At 51.0% G+C, this 14,600-nt stretch overlaps 2 protein-coding genes across 3 annotated transcripts; both read right to left on the bottom strand.

Moving 5' to 3' along the window:
- Positions 1–1,920: 1,920 nt before the first annotated feature.
- Positions 1,921–6,204, bottom strand: SPEF1 (sperm flagellar 1). 2 transcript variants are annotated; one of them, XM_060187081.1, is made up of 7 exons: positions 4,870–6,204; positions 4,039–4,150; positions 3,556–3,712; positions 3,341–3,376; positions 3,111–3,166; positions 2,843–2,971; positions 1,921–2,742 (listed from the first exon to the last, which is right to left on the bottom strand). In XM_060187081.1, the coding sequence occupies exons 1-6, from the start codon at positions 4,976–4,978 to the stop codon at positions 2,863–2,865; spliced, it is 579 nt and encodes a 192-aa protein (XP_060043064.1). In that variant the 5' UTR covers positions 4,979–6,204; the 3' UTR covers positions 1,921–2,742; positions 2,843–2,862. The 2 variants fall into 2 exon arrangements, with proteins under 2 accessions (XP_060043064.1, XP_060043057.1); XM_060187074.1 differs by having other exon boundaries at positions 3,337–3,376; positions 4,870–6,193.
- Positions 6,205–8,276: 2,072 nt separating this feature from the next.
- CENPB (centromere protein B) lies at positions 8,277–11,267 on the bottom strand. The gene has a single exon (XM_016195372.2). It carries the CDS (start codon positions 10,908–10,910, stop codon positions 9,093–9,095), a length of 1,818 nt encoding a protein of 605 aa, XP_016050858.2. The 5' UTR covers positions 10,911–11,267; the 3' UTR covers positions 8,277–9,092.
- Between the last annotated feature and the right edge of the window lie 3,333 nt (positions 11,268–14,600).

The following is a 14,600-nucleotide window of genomic DNA, read 5'->3' as shown; positions in this document are numbered from 1 at the left end:
CTTTGTATAACCATTATGCTATCTATCCCCTACCCTAATTTTTCTGCTCTTACAAGTGTTCGGTTGTTAATACAACACTGCTATACAACATGTCCACAACACAAAACACAGGAGCCTAAACTTCCCCTGGTATACCTGAGGCCCCTAAGAGTACAGCTGTATGATCTCAGGATTTACAAGTGTTCAGTGCCACTGGTAGCCAGTAAATGATCAGACAGGATCACACCATGGCTACTGACTTGACCATATTTAGGAGTCAAACTTGGTCGCAGTCCATAGGACTTGAAATAATTTTTATTACATGAACTTGCCAAAAAAATATATTCAAACAAAACAGAAGCAAGTGAACTGTTTGTTAGACTTGTGAGAACTATGGTCATTATCTCTGGGAGGTTGGAGAGTGGGGATATGGAACTTTGGTGGTGGGTGTGGTGTGGTACTATATACATTGTAATCCTATAATCTTGTTATGAACTATTAATTACAAATAAAAATTATGATAAAAAATAGTCTTTAGGCAGAGTATAAGTCATACAGAGGGCATGTGTAGGGGTCAGAGTGTAGACAGAGTTGAGGAGGAGTACTCAGACAGCTAGCAAGAAGTCTGGGTTTGGAATCGAGTCTGGACTGCTGAAAGACACTGTGAGTGTAGGACAGTGGGTTTAAGGCCAGAGTTAGAAGTCAAGTTGCCAGGGGCCAAGCAGTAGCATGTCCAGTTGACTACAATGTACAGGACTCAGGTTGAAGTCCCCCCACCCCAGTCCCCACTTACAGGTTGAAAGCTTCATGAACAATGAAGCAGTACTGCAGATTCCTTTTATTTTTGTTTTTATTCTGCCTCCAGGGTTATCACTGGGGCTTGGTGCCTACACTAGGAATCCACTGCTCCTGGTGGATTCCCCTTTCCCTTTTATTGGACAGGACAGAGAGAAACTGAGAGGTAAGGGGGAGATAAAGAGGGAGAGAGAAAAATAAACACTTGCAGAGCTATTTCACTGCTTGTGAAGCATCCCCCCTACAGGTGGAGAGTGAGGGATCAAACCTGAATCCTAGAAGGGGTCCTTAAACTTAGTACTATGTGTGATAAACTAGGTGCGCCACTGCCTGGTCCCCCCCCTCTCATGTATGTATGTATGTATGTATGTATGTATGTATGTATGTATGTATTACCAGAGCACTGTTCAGCTCTAATTTATGGTGATACAGGGGACTGAACCTGAGACTCTGAAGCCACAGGCATGAGAGTCTCTTTGCATAGCCATTATGCTATCTATCCCCACCCTTTCTCTCTCCCTATATCTCTCCTTCCCCTCTTGATTTGTCTCTATCAAAAAATAACAAATAAAATACTAAAAAATAAAATAAGATATAAGCTTTAATAAGTCAAGAGGGCTAGGCAGTGGTGCACTGGGTTAAGTGTACATAGTGAAAAGCACAAGGACCAGCACAAGGATCCTGATTTGAGCCCCTGTTCTCCATCTGCAGGTGGAGAACATCACTTTGTAAGTGGTGAAGCAGGTCTGCAGGTATCTTTCTCTCCCCTTCTCTGTTCCCCTCCTCTCTCAATTTCTCTCTGTCCTATCCAACGACATAACAATAACAGCAACAATTAACAATTGATAAAACAAAAAAAAAAATGGCTACCAGGAGCAGTGGATTCATAGTACAGGCACCAATCCCCAGTGATAACCCCGGAGGCAAAAAAAGAAAAAAGAAAAAAAAAAAAAAAGTCAAGATGCCCTAGTGTGTAAGGCCTAACCTCTAGCAATAATATCTCAGAACAAGGTGAAGTTCACTATGGGCTCACCAAGCTCTTGTCCCTCAAGGACTGAGGATGAGGGGAGGGGTCGGTACAAGAGGACAGCAACTAACTAGCTGCCCTGGGAGGGATCCAGAAAAAGAGAAAAGACAGGCACAGGATAGGGAGCGCAACTTTAATGGGGGGCAGCCCTGTCTCATATCTCCCAGATATTCACAATGATATGGTACCTACAAGAGCAGAGGGTGACTGGAACAGACATCTGCAGTCAGATGTCTCTCCTGGGCCTGGCTAAGCTGACTCCTCACCCCTTTCTCTGTGCTGTTACACTCTCCAGTCTTGAGCTGGGTTCCAGGTAAGCCCCAGGAGGGGCACGGGAACCCTTCAGCTGCCTGGGGCAGTTTCTCCCATGACCCAAGGCTTGGAGAACTAGCCCAGATGGAGAGACCACTGTCCTCAGAGTTGGTCAGGGACCCAGTAGTAGCAACATGTACCAATTCAGGGGATCCCCTCCCAAGGCACAAGAGTAGGGACCACCACGCCAGAGCCCCTATAATCTAGCCTAACTTGTGTGTGTGGGCGGGGGATGCCAGGTCTCTGAGCATGGCTTATGGGATTACTTTCTGGAAAGTAATCTGTTCTCCTGACCTGGCTGGAGGGGAAGGAGGAGGGGGCTCCACTCAGAGGGCTCCTATCCGACAGGTCCCCTCCCACAAGCTCACCCTCACTCAAGGGAAGAGGGGGTGATTGTGCCCCTAGAAGTTCACTGGAGTTGCTGGCTCTGCCTATCCATTTGTCTGTCAGGTGTGGCTATGCTTGGCCCAGTGACAAATGCAGGAGGTACTGGGGCTTCCTGCTTGGCTGCTGGCCGCCTATCACCGCTGCTTACGCTCTGCCTGCTGCAGCCGTCTGGAGAGGTCATCAATGCGCACGTTCTTGAGCTGGAGCAGGTGCTCCAGGCGCCTCACCTTCATCTGCAACACCTGGGCCGTGTGGGACAGAGGTCAAGCCCCTCACCCCGATGCCTCTTCTGCTCCTCTGCCCCAGGTCCCAAGCCCCATCTCCTCCTCTGTGTGCCCTCACCTGTACAGTCTCCTGTGAAGCTAGCAGCTCCTGCTCCTTTTCAGCGATCTGGAGGACGAAACTTGGGTCTCCCTGAAGAGCCTGACTGTACCCTGGAGGGCGGGGAGCCTGTGGCCGGCCTCCTCTGAGGTGGGAAGCAGTTTCAGTGGAGGCAGGACCTCAGGCCACCCTCGTCCTTCCAATGTCTCTGTCAGTCCTTCCTCTCCCCTTCTCACCTTCCTGCCTTCCCTATCTATCCAGACACAGTATGGCTCCACCCTTACCTGAGCTGCCCCCCTCCTTTGGGGTCTGGGGCACCTTCCCCTGGAGCCTTCTGGGACAAACCTGATATAAGACAAATGGAATAGTAACTATACTGGAGTCCTGGTTTTTATTTTTCTTGTTATTTTTTTCTGTCTTCCCCTCATCACATCTCAAACTACACACCCCCCCCACCCCCCGATACACACACACCCCTTAAAGGAAGGACAGGAGGAAAGGAAAGGCCAATTTACCCACATCCATGTAGCCAGTGCCATCCTGGGGAGCCAAGTCCTAGAAGATGCCAGGGGTCCACTGTGAGCTCAGGTTTGCCCATCCCCAAGCAGTTCCACATCCCAACTGTGGTCCCCCAGGTCAGACTCCTTTTAGCACTCTTCACCCAATATCACTGAACGTCTCCCATTGCCTGGGAAGCTCCCCCGAAGCAAAGTGAGAAGCCCGGGTGGGGGTACCTGTAAGGAGCCGGTGCCCTGCTTCTTGCGCTTCTGCCGCTCCTCCAGGCGCTGCCGCAGTGGAATAAGCACCAGCTCCACCACTCCCGGGACACACTGTGCAATTCTGCGCATCACATCCTCTGGGACTGAGAAATTCAACTTGTTCAGCACCTTTCTAAGGAAACAGACACAGGGATGGCAGATAGGCTCCTGAGGGAGTGAAGTGAAGGAGGAGACTGTGGCAGTTGGGGTGTGAGTACACAGTCCTGGAAAGGCACCACATTTCAGCCCTGTGCTTAGGTGTCCCCTGGTGTATCACACCCCCAAGAAAACAGCCCCTTGATTTTGTTACAAGCGGCATCTGCCTTGTCCTCCCTCCCCTGTTCCAGCACAATCCCAGTCCCGGATGGTGAGATCATGGGAGGTACAGGGGTTGCAGCCTTTCCTGGGGTCCCCAGGGAGGGACTAGGGACCCTACTGTATAGGCAAGTGGTCTTCTACCTGTTCAGGTGACTCCAGTTGCTGAGCTTCTGGTGAAGAGAGTTGGCAGGGACATAATTGTGCATCTCTACCATCTTGGGAAAGTAAAACTTGATGACCTCTGCAACTAGGACTAAGTGGGGAGTGGGAACAGGCATGGAAAGTGGGGGTATGGAGGAAGGAGAAGAAATGGGTGGGGTAGGCAAATTAGAGATGGTAGAGCACACATATTACCATGCTCGAGGACCCAAGTTTGAGGCCCCACTCCCCACTTACAGGGGGATAGTGCTTAATAAGTGGTGGAACAGGTCTGTAGGAATCTACCTTTCTCTCTCCCTCTCTATCTCCCCTCCCTTCTCAATTTCTCTCTGTCCTATCAAGTATAATAAAAAGAAAAAATAGCTACTGGGAGTGGTGGATTCATAGTGCCACCATGGAGCCCAAGCGATAACAATAAAAAATAATAAAATAAAATAAAATCCTAGGAGAGAGCCACCAAGACAACTAAACAACCACAAAGAAAGCACAAAGCACACATACTCTCAGAAAACCCTGTTACATGTCTGTCATATGTGCCAATCACATATGACAGACATATAGAATAATCATGCACGCACATACATGTGTACAGACACATATACAAAGACACACATTTTAGTCATTAAAGTCCCAGGAGGGAGTGACAGTCCCACACACTCACACACACACTTCTGTGGTTAGTTCTAGGGCACAGACACCCTCCTCACCACCCACACACACCCCCCCCACACGCACACAAGTACAAAGAGACAAGCATACAAAAGCATACAAAACAGAACCTGTAAACACACGGACACAGACTGGGGCGCACACCTCCGTCACTGAAATCCCGGGAGAGATTCCGCTTGGGCCGGGAGAGAGGGATGTTATCTACCCACAGGTACAGCTGGTGCAGCGCCTCCTCGTCCACACTGTCCTCCATCAGCGAACTCCGCGGGCGGTTCCAGCCGTGCAGCGCCTACCCCAAACTCACGACTCCTCAGCCGTTCCTCTCAACCGCACGCAAACCCGCTTTTAGCCTCTCTAGCCCAGGAAGTTACCGCCTAGAAGTGAACAGCCATATTGTTTTCTGAAACCATGGTAACTATCAAGCGCCTCAAGAGAGCGCGCGCACGGGCTTCTGGGTGTTGTAGTTTCTTTTCCCACGACCTCGTCACGGGACTCAACTTTAAAAAACAATTAAGTGGCCTTGTCTTTCCCATTTGCCAAGAGAAAGCTATTTTGTGCCTACACCAGGGACTTACCAGCCACTGGCCCACTCTGGGCACTGCCAAAGTCAAGCAGCTCCACAGAATCCCTGTTCAAGCACCCCCAGAGCTGTGACCCACCTTCTGGGCCTTTTAGTGAACAGCCCCAAGTGAAGGCAGTTATCTCAATGTTATCAACTTAGTCTGGAAGCCCATTTTTATAATCCGCTCCTTCCCATCTGAACATGTGATAGACTAAGTGACGGTGCCTCCTCGGTTGGTCCCTCCTCAAAGTTTTGTGTTCATAGGCCTATCATCGCTGCTCCACCCACCTAGTGGGGTCCTAGTCCACATTTAACAAATTACCCATACTTCTAGGAGAACACTAGAGCTCAAAGTCAGTGTCATAAACTGGTCATTGACTCTTCAACTCTTTTTCCTCTGTGAAATTGGAGTGGTTCTTACAGATTTATTACAGTAGGGTAATAAGACTGAGCATGAAAAGGATATTGCTACACCAAAGTAAAAGACTGGGGTGGGGGTAGTATTCAGGTCCTGGAACATGATGGCAGAGGAGGGCCTAGTGGGGGTTGTATTGTTATGTGGAAATGTTATGCATGTACAAACTATTTTACCCTTGACTGTAAATCATTAACCCTCCAATAAAGAAATAATAATAATAAAAGGATATTGATAGACTTGTATTTGTATGGGGACTAGGAGAGTGGGTGTTGGCTATAGGCATAGGGGCTTCGCACGACCTCCGGTAGACACTTCTACATCCCTCATCCCCCACCACCACCAAAGAGCTATTCATCCATGGATTAGAAATTGATTTTAGAGGGGGCTGGGTAGTGGTGCACCTAGTTGAGCACACGTTACAATGTGTAAGGACCTAGGTTCGAACCCCCTATCCCCACCTGCAGGGGGAAAACTTTACGAGTGGTGAAGCAGGACTGCAGGTGTCTCTGTCTCTTTCCCTCTCTATCTCCCCCTTCCCTCTCAATTTCTGACTGTCTCTATCTAATAAATAAATAAATATTTTAAAAAAGAAAGAAGTTGATTTTAGGTGTTGGTCAGTGGTTGAGTGCACACACTACCATGTGCAAAGACCTTGGTTCCCACCTGCAGTGGGGGAAGCTTCACTACTAGTGAAGCAGTGCTGCAGGAGTTACTCTATCTCCCTATCTCCCCCTTCCCTGTCAATTTCTGTATATGTCTATAATTTTAAAAAGTTAAAGAAGACGGAGGGCTAGATAGCATAGTTATGCAAAGAGACTCTCAAGTCTGCGTCTCCAAAGTCCCAGGTTCAATCTCCCACACCACCATAAGCCAGAGTTGAGTAGTGTTCTTGTGAAAAAAAATAAAAATAAAAAAATTAAAGAAGAAAAAGATCCAGGAAAATCATATCATTATGTATTTTAAAAATAAGTTGATTTCAGTAAACAACTCCTTTTGGAGAGGTAGGAATATGGGTCCTTCCTTAGTAAAGAGTACAGTAGCAGTATAGGGGCACTTTAGTGTGATCAGATGAGGGAGAAAACTTGTTCCCACCAGATGCTTTGGTTTGGCATTAGGTGCATTACTCAGCCACTCTGTGCCTGTTTTCTCAGGCTTTTACCTTCTTTGTGGGGGTTTAGGGAGCAGCTAAAGTACTTAGCACAACACCCAGTATATTGCAAGAGCCCTAATAACATCAGGTGCTATTACTACTGAGGTGATCTCAATTCCAGCAAAAGATGGTCTTGTTAGAAGGAGACAAAAAGAAATGATTTTCTTTGCTGGTATTTGAAGTAAGAAACTGGAGTTGGCTTGGGACACGACACCAAGAAGGCTACTATTTCCACCTACTTACTCCAGAGCAGGCTGAAGTTAAGTTGGGCTTCATTTTTGACTTTCTGGTCTCATCCTCCAGAGCTCAGATGGGCTAGAGGGCGAGGAGTTGTGTGTGTGTGTGTGTGGGGGGGTTTGGTGGTGGTGGTGGTGGTAAGGGGGAAGCCTAACTACTTTTTGCTGCCACTTAGTTTCAAGTCCTTCAAGGCTTGAAGGGGATCTGAATGCCAAAAGTGCAGGACAAATGTATTGTAATCTTTGAAACACTCTTGTGGAAAAGTTATACATAGTGGCTTTGCCTTTCTTTAAGGGACCACACCCAGGGCAAGCAAAAGATGACTTGGCTACCCCTTCACCCCCTCTAACATTCCAGGGTGGGGAAGAAAAACTGGAAGTGGAGGATGGGAGGGAACCACAGGGGTGACTGTGCCAGTCCTAGTGGAGGTGGGAAAACCGGTTTGTAACTGACGCAGTTCAAGTTTAGGCCTTCCCTTAGTTGGAACCGGTGGGGCTTGAGGGCCTCAATGAGGGAGGGTCGGGGAGGGAGAGTCTGGGAGGAGACCCAGGAAAGGATCAGCAAAGCAGTCAGTCACCTTTGGACTAGAGGGCCCCCTGAAGGGCCAAGCACAGGAACTTGCCAACTCTTCTGCCTCTTAGGGGTGCAATTTCATCTCCCTCCTGTCACTGTTCCCAAGGATAGTCCTCAGGCTTGGAGATGTCTATCACTGAAAGGGTTCACCAAAGGTAAACCAAGGCATGTTCTTCAAACTCCAATCTGCACTACAGAAATTGCTATACTTTCTAGTCAAAATTCTTTATGCCCTCCAGCCCTACTCCTGCAAGGACCTTCTTTAGTGGACCTTGACAGGCCTAAGTCCCAGGTGCTTTTAGTTCAATTTGACCCAGCAGGACTGTTGGGTCCCTCCCTCTTGTCCCAGTCAATTGACCCCAGGCTTGTCGCTAACCCCAAAGCCGTGCAAGAGCCAGGTTCCTTAAACTAACATCCAAACAGGTGCACGGAAGACACCTTTCTCCCACTGACTTGGCAACATTTAAATATGGAGGTAGCCCAGTCAGGGCCTAGGCTGTGGTCACCTTCTCAACACTTCAATGTCTCAGCAAAACTAGGACCAAAGGGAACATGAGAAGGAAAAGTGTCCCCCAAGACAGACGCAAGCCCAGACCATGAAGGATGCACCCTTGGCTGTTAAAACATTCACCCCCACAAAATGGGGGTGGATGGATTTATTGAATTCAGACTGGGAAAGGAGCAGATAGATGGCTGAACTCTGGGTCCAGTCCCAGACCACTGCCCAGGATAGGGCCCTACAGAGGGATGAGAGGCATGGGGCCTGCAGCTGCCCACAGGGAAGCACCCAGTATTACTCCCCTGGAGGTCCTTTGGGGAATTTAGAAAGAAAACCAAGAGCCAAAGTAACATGGACTGGGCCAGAGAAAGGGACTGGAGAGGTGGGGGAGCAGGTAGAGGCAGGCTCAGGAGCCTGCAGTGACTGTGCTTCTAGAAGTGGCCCAGGGGCGGGGGTTGGGGGGGCTGCCAGCCTTGTGGTAGCCTAGGCTGGACCTTCCTCTGGAGCCCTTCCCAGAATGGCTTTGAGGGTCCCCTCCACCAATTACATGGTGTGGACGGTGGAGGGGAGAGGCACTCTTGGCCAGGAGCTTCCAGGGCCTGACCCTGGCTGCCGCTGTGGCCTAGTCCACTGATGGCACGGTGTGGTAGCACCGGACAGCTCCCCACCCTCCCCACCTGGTCCCCCAATCCCAGGGACAAATGGGGAGGAAAGAGGATTCTGAGAAAGAGGCAGTAAGCAGGCAGTGAGGCTGATCCCAGCTCCAGGCCCTACCAAGGTGGCTGGGCCAACTCCAGGGCTGGGGCAACATTACTAAAGGATCAGGGCCCTCCCTCCCCCAAGCCAGCCACAGCAGCTGCCTGGAGAGTTCTCTACCCTGGGCTGGTGCTGCCACATCTGAGCCAGGGACATGGCTAGGCCCAGTGGTTCAGCTTTGATGGCCAAGACTCCGAACGCCTGTCTGCCTGGCGTGGTTCTTTCTGGTCACGTGGATCAGATCATGTTCCAAGTGGAGGATGTGGCTCTGCACACGATCGTCAATAGGGAAGGAGGTCAGATACCTCTTGACCATAGCAAAGTAAGCCATAGCCTCCCCAAAGCTGGGCACAGGCACCTCGTCACCATCCTCGTCATCGTCTTCGTCATCTTCATCCTCCTCATCCTCCTCGTCTTCCTCTTCTTCCTCGCTGTCTGACTCAGAGTCCTCCTCGCCTTCTAGGAAGTGGAGGCTAGGGCACTGGGCCTCCTCCTGGGCACTGTAGCCCCCGAAGCTGCCGCCAGCCTCCATGACACCCTGGGCCCAGTCCTCGGCCTCCAAGCCCTCAGAGGAGCTCTCCTCCTCCTCTTCCTCGTCCTCTTCATCACTGTCATCCACATCACCCTCCTCTTCCACCTCCTCTTCCTCCCCCAATTCCTCCCCTTCTCCCCCTTCTTCCTCCTCCTCACCTTCTTCTTCCTCCTCCCCCTCCTCCTCCTCCTCCCCCCCTTCCCCCTCCTCTTCTTCCTCTTCCTCCTCCTCCTCCTCCTCTTCCTCCCCTTCACTCTTGAGGGCAGTGGTGATGGTGGCATTAGGGCCACCCCCAAAGCCAGCCTCACGAAAGCAGGCAGCTATGTCCGCAGGCTCCACTGCCTGCCAGGCCGCAGCCACGAAGTGCAAAGCTTCCATGAGGCCCAGCTGCAGGCCGGAGGGATCCTGGCCCTCCAGTGCGGCCATGGCCTTGAGCAGCATAGCCTGGCGGTAGTGGCCCTTCACCTGCTGGACCACTCCCCGCTCCAGCGGCTGCACGGTGCCAGGTGGGAAGAAGGCCAACTGCACATGCCGCAGGCCCGAGGTGTCCACGGACTGGGCAGCCAGGCGTCCGGCCAGCAGCAGGACTCGGCGGGACTCGGAAGCCATGCGGGTGTCCAGGGCCTTCAGGTACTTGGCCAGCGCCTGAGTGGTGACACCACCCTTGGAGTTGGCGGTGTAGTCGCAGGGCAGGCCGGCTTGGCCTGCGCGGGGCTTGGCCGACTTTCCCGCCACGAGAGGGGGCAGCTTCTCGCTGCCATCCGCGTTGGCGCACAGCAGGACACTCAGGCGCTGGGTGGCCCTGCGTGCCCGCCCGTCGCTGCCGCACAGCCCCGCGGCCTGGTCGGGCAGGAAGTCGTACCACAGGCTGGTCTCGGTGACGCTGAACACGTCCTGGGAGGCGTAGCCCTCGGCCACCGACGGCGGCTGCTCCTCGCGGGCAAGCCAGCCCGTCACGCCCGCGCCGCTGCCCTCCGAGGGGGCAGGCGGGCTGGCCGGGGCGGCGGGCGGCCGCGGGGCGGCATTGCGCGCGCGGGCTCGGGCCACCCCGCTGCAGGACACCACGCCGTGGCGCCGGCGGAAGCGGTCCAGCCAGCCATTGGAGGCGGTGAAGTCGTCCATGCCCAGCTCCTCGGCGATCCGCAGCGCCTTCTCCTTGAGGATGATGCCCTTGACGGGCAGGCCGGCGGCGCGGATCTGCTGGAACCAGGCGATGAGCAGCCCCTCGAGCTTGTCGTAGGGGGACAGCTTGTTGGTCTTGCGGCAGGTGGAGGCCACTCCGTACTTGCGCTCCGACGCCAGGATGGCCCGCTTGTTCTTCAGGATGGTGCTGAGTGTGGACGGCGGGATGTTGAAGCGCCGCGCGATCTCGCCCTTGCGCAGGTCCGGGTTCTCCTCCACCTCCTGGATGATCCTTGACTTCTCCCGGAACGTCAGCTGCCGCCGCTTGGGGCCCATCCCGGCGCGCCCCCCGCCCCGGGGCCCGGCGCCACCGCCGCCGCCCCGGGGCGGGGGGCCCGGGCCCGCGGCGGGGGGCACCTGGCGGCCTCTCCCGCGCGCCCCGCCCGAGACAAAGCGGCGCGCGGGGCGGCGGGCTGGGCGGCGACCCGGCCGAGCCCCAAGCACCTCCGGGGGCGCCCGCGGGTGCGGCGCCGAGCGGCGGACGGCGGGCGGCGGGCGCGGGAGAGGGCGGGCGGCGCGGGCGCGGAGGCAGGAAGTGCCGCGGCGCGGGGAGCGGGGAGCGCGGCGAGCGGGGCGGAGCGGGTGGAGCGGGATCTCGCGGGAAGCGCGGGGACGCCCGGCGCCGCCTCCCCGCCCTCCGCGCCCCCCCTCGCCGACCCCCCTTCCCCGCCGCCCCGACCGGCCGCCGCGGGGCGCTGTGGCCTGTGGGACCGGCCTGCACTCGGGGCCGCGGACAAGGGGGCGGGGACGCGAAGTGGGGGTGCGGGGGGGGGGGGCTGCTTAGAAAGAACAACTCGTGTGTGCGTGTGTGTGCGCGTTGTGTCTCTCTCTGTGTGTAGGTACAAATAACCCAAGTTTTTGGTGGAAACTGAAAAGAGACTGAAACTGAAAGTCACCTTTCACTCCAACACCCGGAGAGATCGCAGGTAATATTTTGATGCATTTCCTTCAAGTCTTTTCTCTAGGCGCTCGCAGGTAGTCTGTCTTCCTTCTCCCCTTCTCCTCCTCTTCTCCCCCTCCACCCCTTCCCCTTCTCCTCCTCGCAGAAGCTGAAATCAGATTGTCTGCTTGGCATCTCCCTCCTACTGTTCCACCTGGCATCAAATGATGAGGCTTCGATTCCAGGCTTCTAGGTAATCGATTGCCAAATATTCTTTAATGGTTGTATATTGTTGCCATTATAGATGAACGCTGATCTGTGTGACCTGTTTTACACATTTAAGTTATTTTTATTAGCAATACCACAGTTTTAAATCTGTTTGATGAGAATCTCACAGTTCATAAATAAACACTATCTCTGGTGTGTCACTTTCTGGACTTTTCCATGCATATAGTCATAAATGTATGTGTTTGCACCTACAGAAATAATGTCATATGTCTACACAAGCATACATATACAGGAATCCCTGAACTCTAAAACTCCTACACCAAATACATTAAAATGACAAATTCTTAAAACAGTGCATGCATTGCAGTATTTAAAAAACAAAAACAAAAACCTCTTAGATTAACATTAGGAACAGGAGGGAAAGCTATGACCCTGGAGGTAGGGTGAGGACCTGGGGCTGAATGAGTCTTTAGAGGGTGTAGACAAAGAAAAGTGGACAAAGGACCCTGGGGGTCCTTCAAGGTTAAGGACACTAAGGATTTTTTTTTTTTTTTTCCAGAGCACTGCACAACTCTGGTTTTTGTGGTGCCAGAGATGGAGCCATGGACTTCAAAGCCTCAGGCATGAAAATCTTTTGTATAACTATTATGGTATCTGTCCCACCCCCTTAAGGGCTTGTTAAGAACTAACAAGAATTTCTTGAGCAACAGTTGACTCAGTGGAGAAAAACCAAGCCCTTGTGGTGTTCTGGAAACTTAAGGGAAGGAAGTGTAACTCACTGCTGTTTTAGTGTGTATTTCCCATGCTTATTGGCCTTTAAACTCTGAATTTCTAGTTATATTCTTTGTCCGTTTTCTCTTGTATTTGTTTTTCTTTTTACTTTTAGGAACTCCTTTTACATTTTGAACACTCAAATATTTGTTAATTATATTGTAAATATTGCCTCTTTGTCCGCCAATTGTCCTTTAATTTTGCCAATGTCTTAAGAAAGGGTGGGTGGATGTGGAGAGGTTTTAGAGAAGGCAGCATAATGGTTATGCAAAAGACTTTCATGCCTGAAGGTCTGGAACCACAGGTTCAATCCCTTGTACCACCATAAACCAGAGCTGAGCAGTGTTCTGGTTGTAAATAAATAAATAAATCTATTTTTTAATTGAGTCAGTGAAGTCGCTCTCTTGGATAGTGTGCTATTTTGTCCTATATTTGACCCAGGTTCAGGCCTGGCCCCCATGGCATTACAAGAAGCTTTGGAGCTGTGGTCACTTTCTGCCTCTTTCTTTTTGCATAACCATTATGCTATCTTTGCTATCTTTCCCGCAGCAAATATTTCATCTTGAAGTAGATTTCTTTCCCTCCTCCCTTTACTTTTTTGGGGTTCTTATGCTTTAGTTATATTCTTCTCACTCCTGAAATGTATATATCATTTTACCTTTATTTATTTATTGGATAGATAGTCAGAAATCGAGAGAGAAGGGGGAGATAGGGGTACAGAGAGAGACAGAGACACTTGCAGCATGCTTCACCACTGATGAAGCATCCCCCCTGCAGGTAGGGACCAGGGACTCAAACCTGGGTCCTTATGCATGGGCATTCAACCAAGTGCGCCACCACTCATCCCCCCCTTTTATTTATTTATTTATTTATTTATTTATTTATTTATTTATTTTTGTTCAATAGAGGAAAAGAGAAATCGAGAGGTAAGGGAAAGATAAATAAGAAGAGAGAAAGAGAGACACTGGTACCATTTGTGAAGCTTTACCCTTGCAGGTGGGGACCAGGGGCTTGAGCCTTTATCCTTGCACACTGTAACGTGTGCATTTAACCAGATGCACCTCCACCCAACCCCATTTATATAATTCTCATCATAAAGTCCAGAAGAAAGCATGGTAGTTTCTCCTATAGGAGCCAATCAGAGTTTGCTCCATGATATTGTCACTGTGCAGAGATGGATGGAGAGTCACCTGACTGAGGAACTTCCTGGACACACATACACTCTCTGAAGTGATATAATGAATGGACAAGGTCCTGACTTTGTTCTCTGGCACATTAACAAAGAAAGATGGAGAAATGAAATCAGCTGTCCCAGGACAGCTTACCCAGTAAGGTACATATCATATTAATGGCAAAGTTCTGGGCTTGAGCTCTGACATCACATGGGAGAACTGCAACACCAGAACTGGGGCTAACTCTGCAGGTGGTGAAACATTTCTATGGTGTCTCCCTAACCCCACCCTCTCTAAAAAAAAAAAAGAAAGAAAGAAACAAAGAAAAAAGAAACAAAGAGAAAGGAAAAAGGAAAACAATTTAAAAATCAGATTTTGAGAGGCCAGGCAGTGGCACACCCACTAGAACACACATGTTACAATGTGCAAGGACCTGTGTTCAAACCCCCACTCCCCATCTTGGGGGGGGGGAACTTCACCAGTGGTGAGATAGTGCTGTAGGTGTCTCTCTCTATCTCCTTTTTCCCAATCAATTTTTTTTTGTGTCTATCAAATAAATAGACAAATAAAATATTTTAGAATCAGGTTTTGTGTATGTGCACATATGTGCCTTTCCACCTCTCCTGACATAGAATCAATGACTTAACATCCCGACACCACTGGGTGAGCGAACTATGAATGGGCTTTTATTATCTTTATTTATTGGATAGAGACAGCCAGAAATCGAGAGGGTAGAGGAGACAGAGAGGGAAAGAGAAAGAAGACACCTGAAGCGCTGCTTCGCCACTTGCAAAGCTTTCCCTCTGCAGGTGGGGGCTAGGGGCTCGAACCTGGGTCCTTGAGCACTGTAACATGTGCGCTTAACCCGCTGCACTACTGCCCGACCCCCTAGCACTATAACATATGCGCTCAAAT

Source organism: Erinaceus europaeus, chromosome 1, assembly GCF_950295315.1.
Source record: "Erinaceus europaeus chromosome 1, mEriEur2.1, whole genome shotgun sequence".
NCBI classification, from domain to species: Eukaryota; Metazoa; Chordata; class Mammalia; order Eulipotyphla; family Erinaceidae; genus Erinaceus; species Erinaceus europaeus.
The sequence above is the reverse complement of the archived record's forward strand: the minus strand, read 5'-3'. Positions and strand labels throughout refer to the sequence as shown.

Coding starts and splice junctions, on each gene's coding strand:
- SPEF1 (XM_060187074.1), bottom strand. CDS start 4,978: ATGGAGGACAGTGTGGACGAGGAGGCGCTGCACCAGCTGTACCTGTGG. Junction 3,167..3,336: donor CACTGGCTACATGGATGTGG/GTAAATTGGCCT, acceptor GTCTTATATCAG/GTTTGTCCCAGAAGGCTCCA. Junction 2,972..3,110: donor ACCCCAAAGGAGGGGGGCAG/CTCAGGTAAGGG, acceptor ACTGCTTCCCAC/CTCAGAGGAGGCCGGCCACA.
- CENPB (XM_016195372.2), bottom strand. CDS start 10,910: ATGGGCCCCAAGCGGCGGCAGCTGACGTTCCGGGAGAAGTCAAGGATC.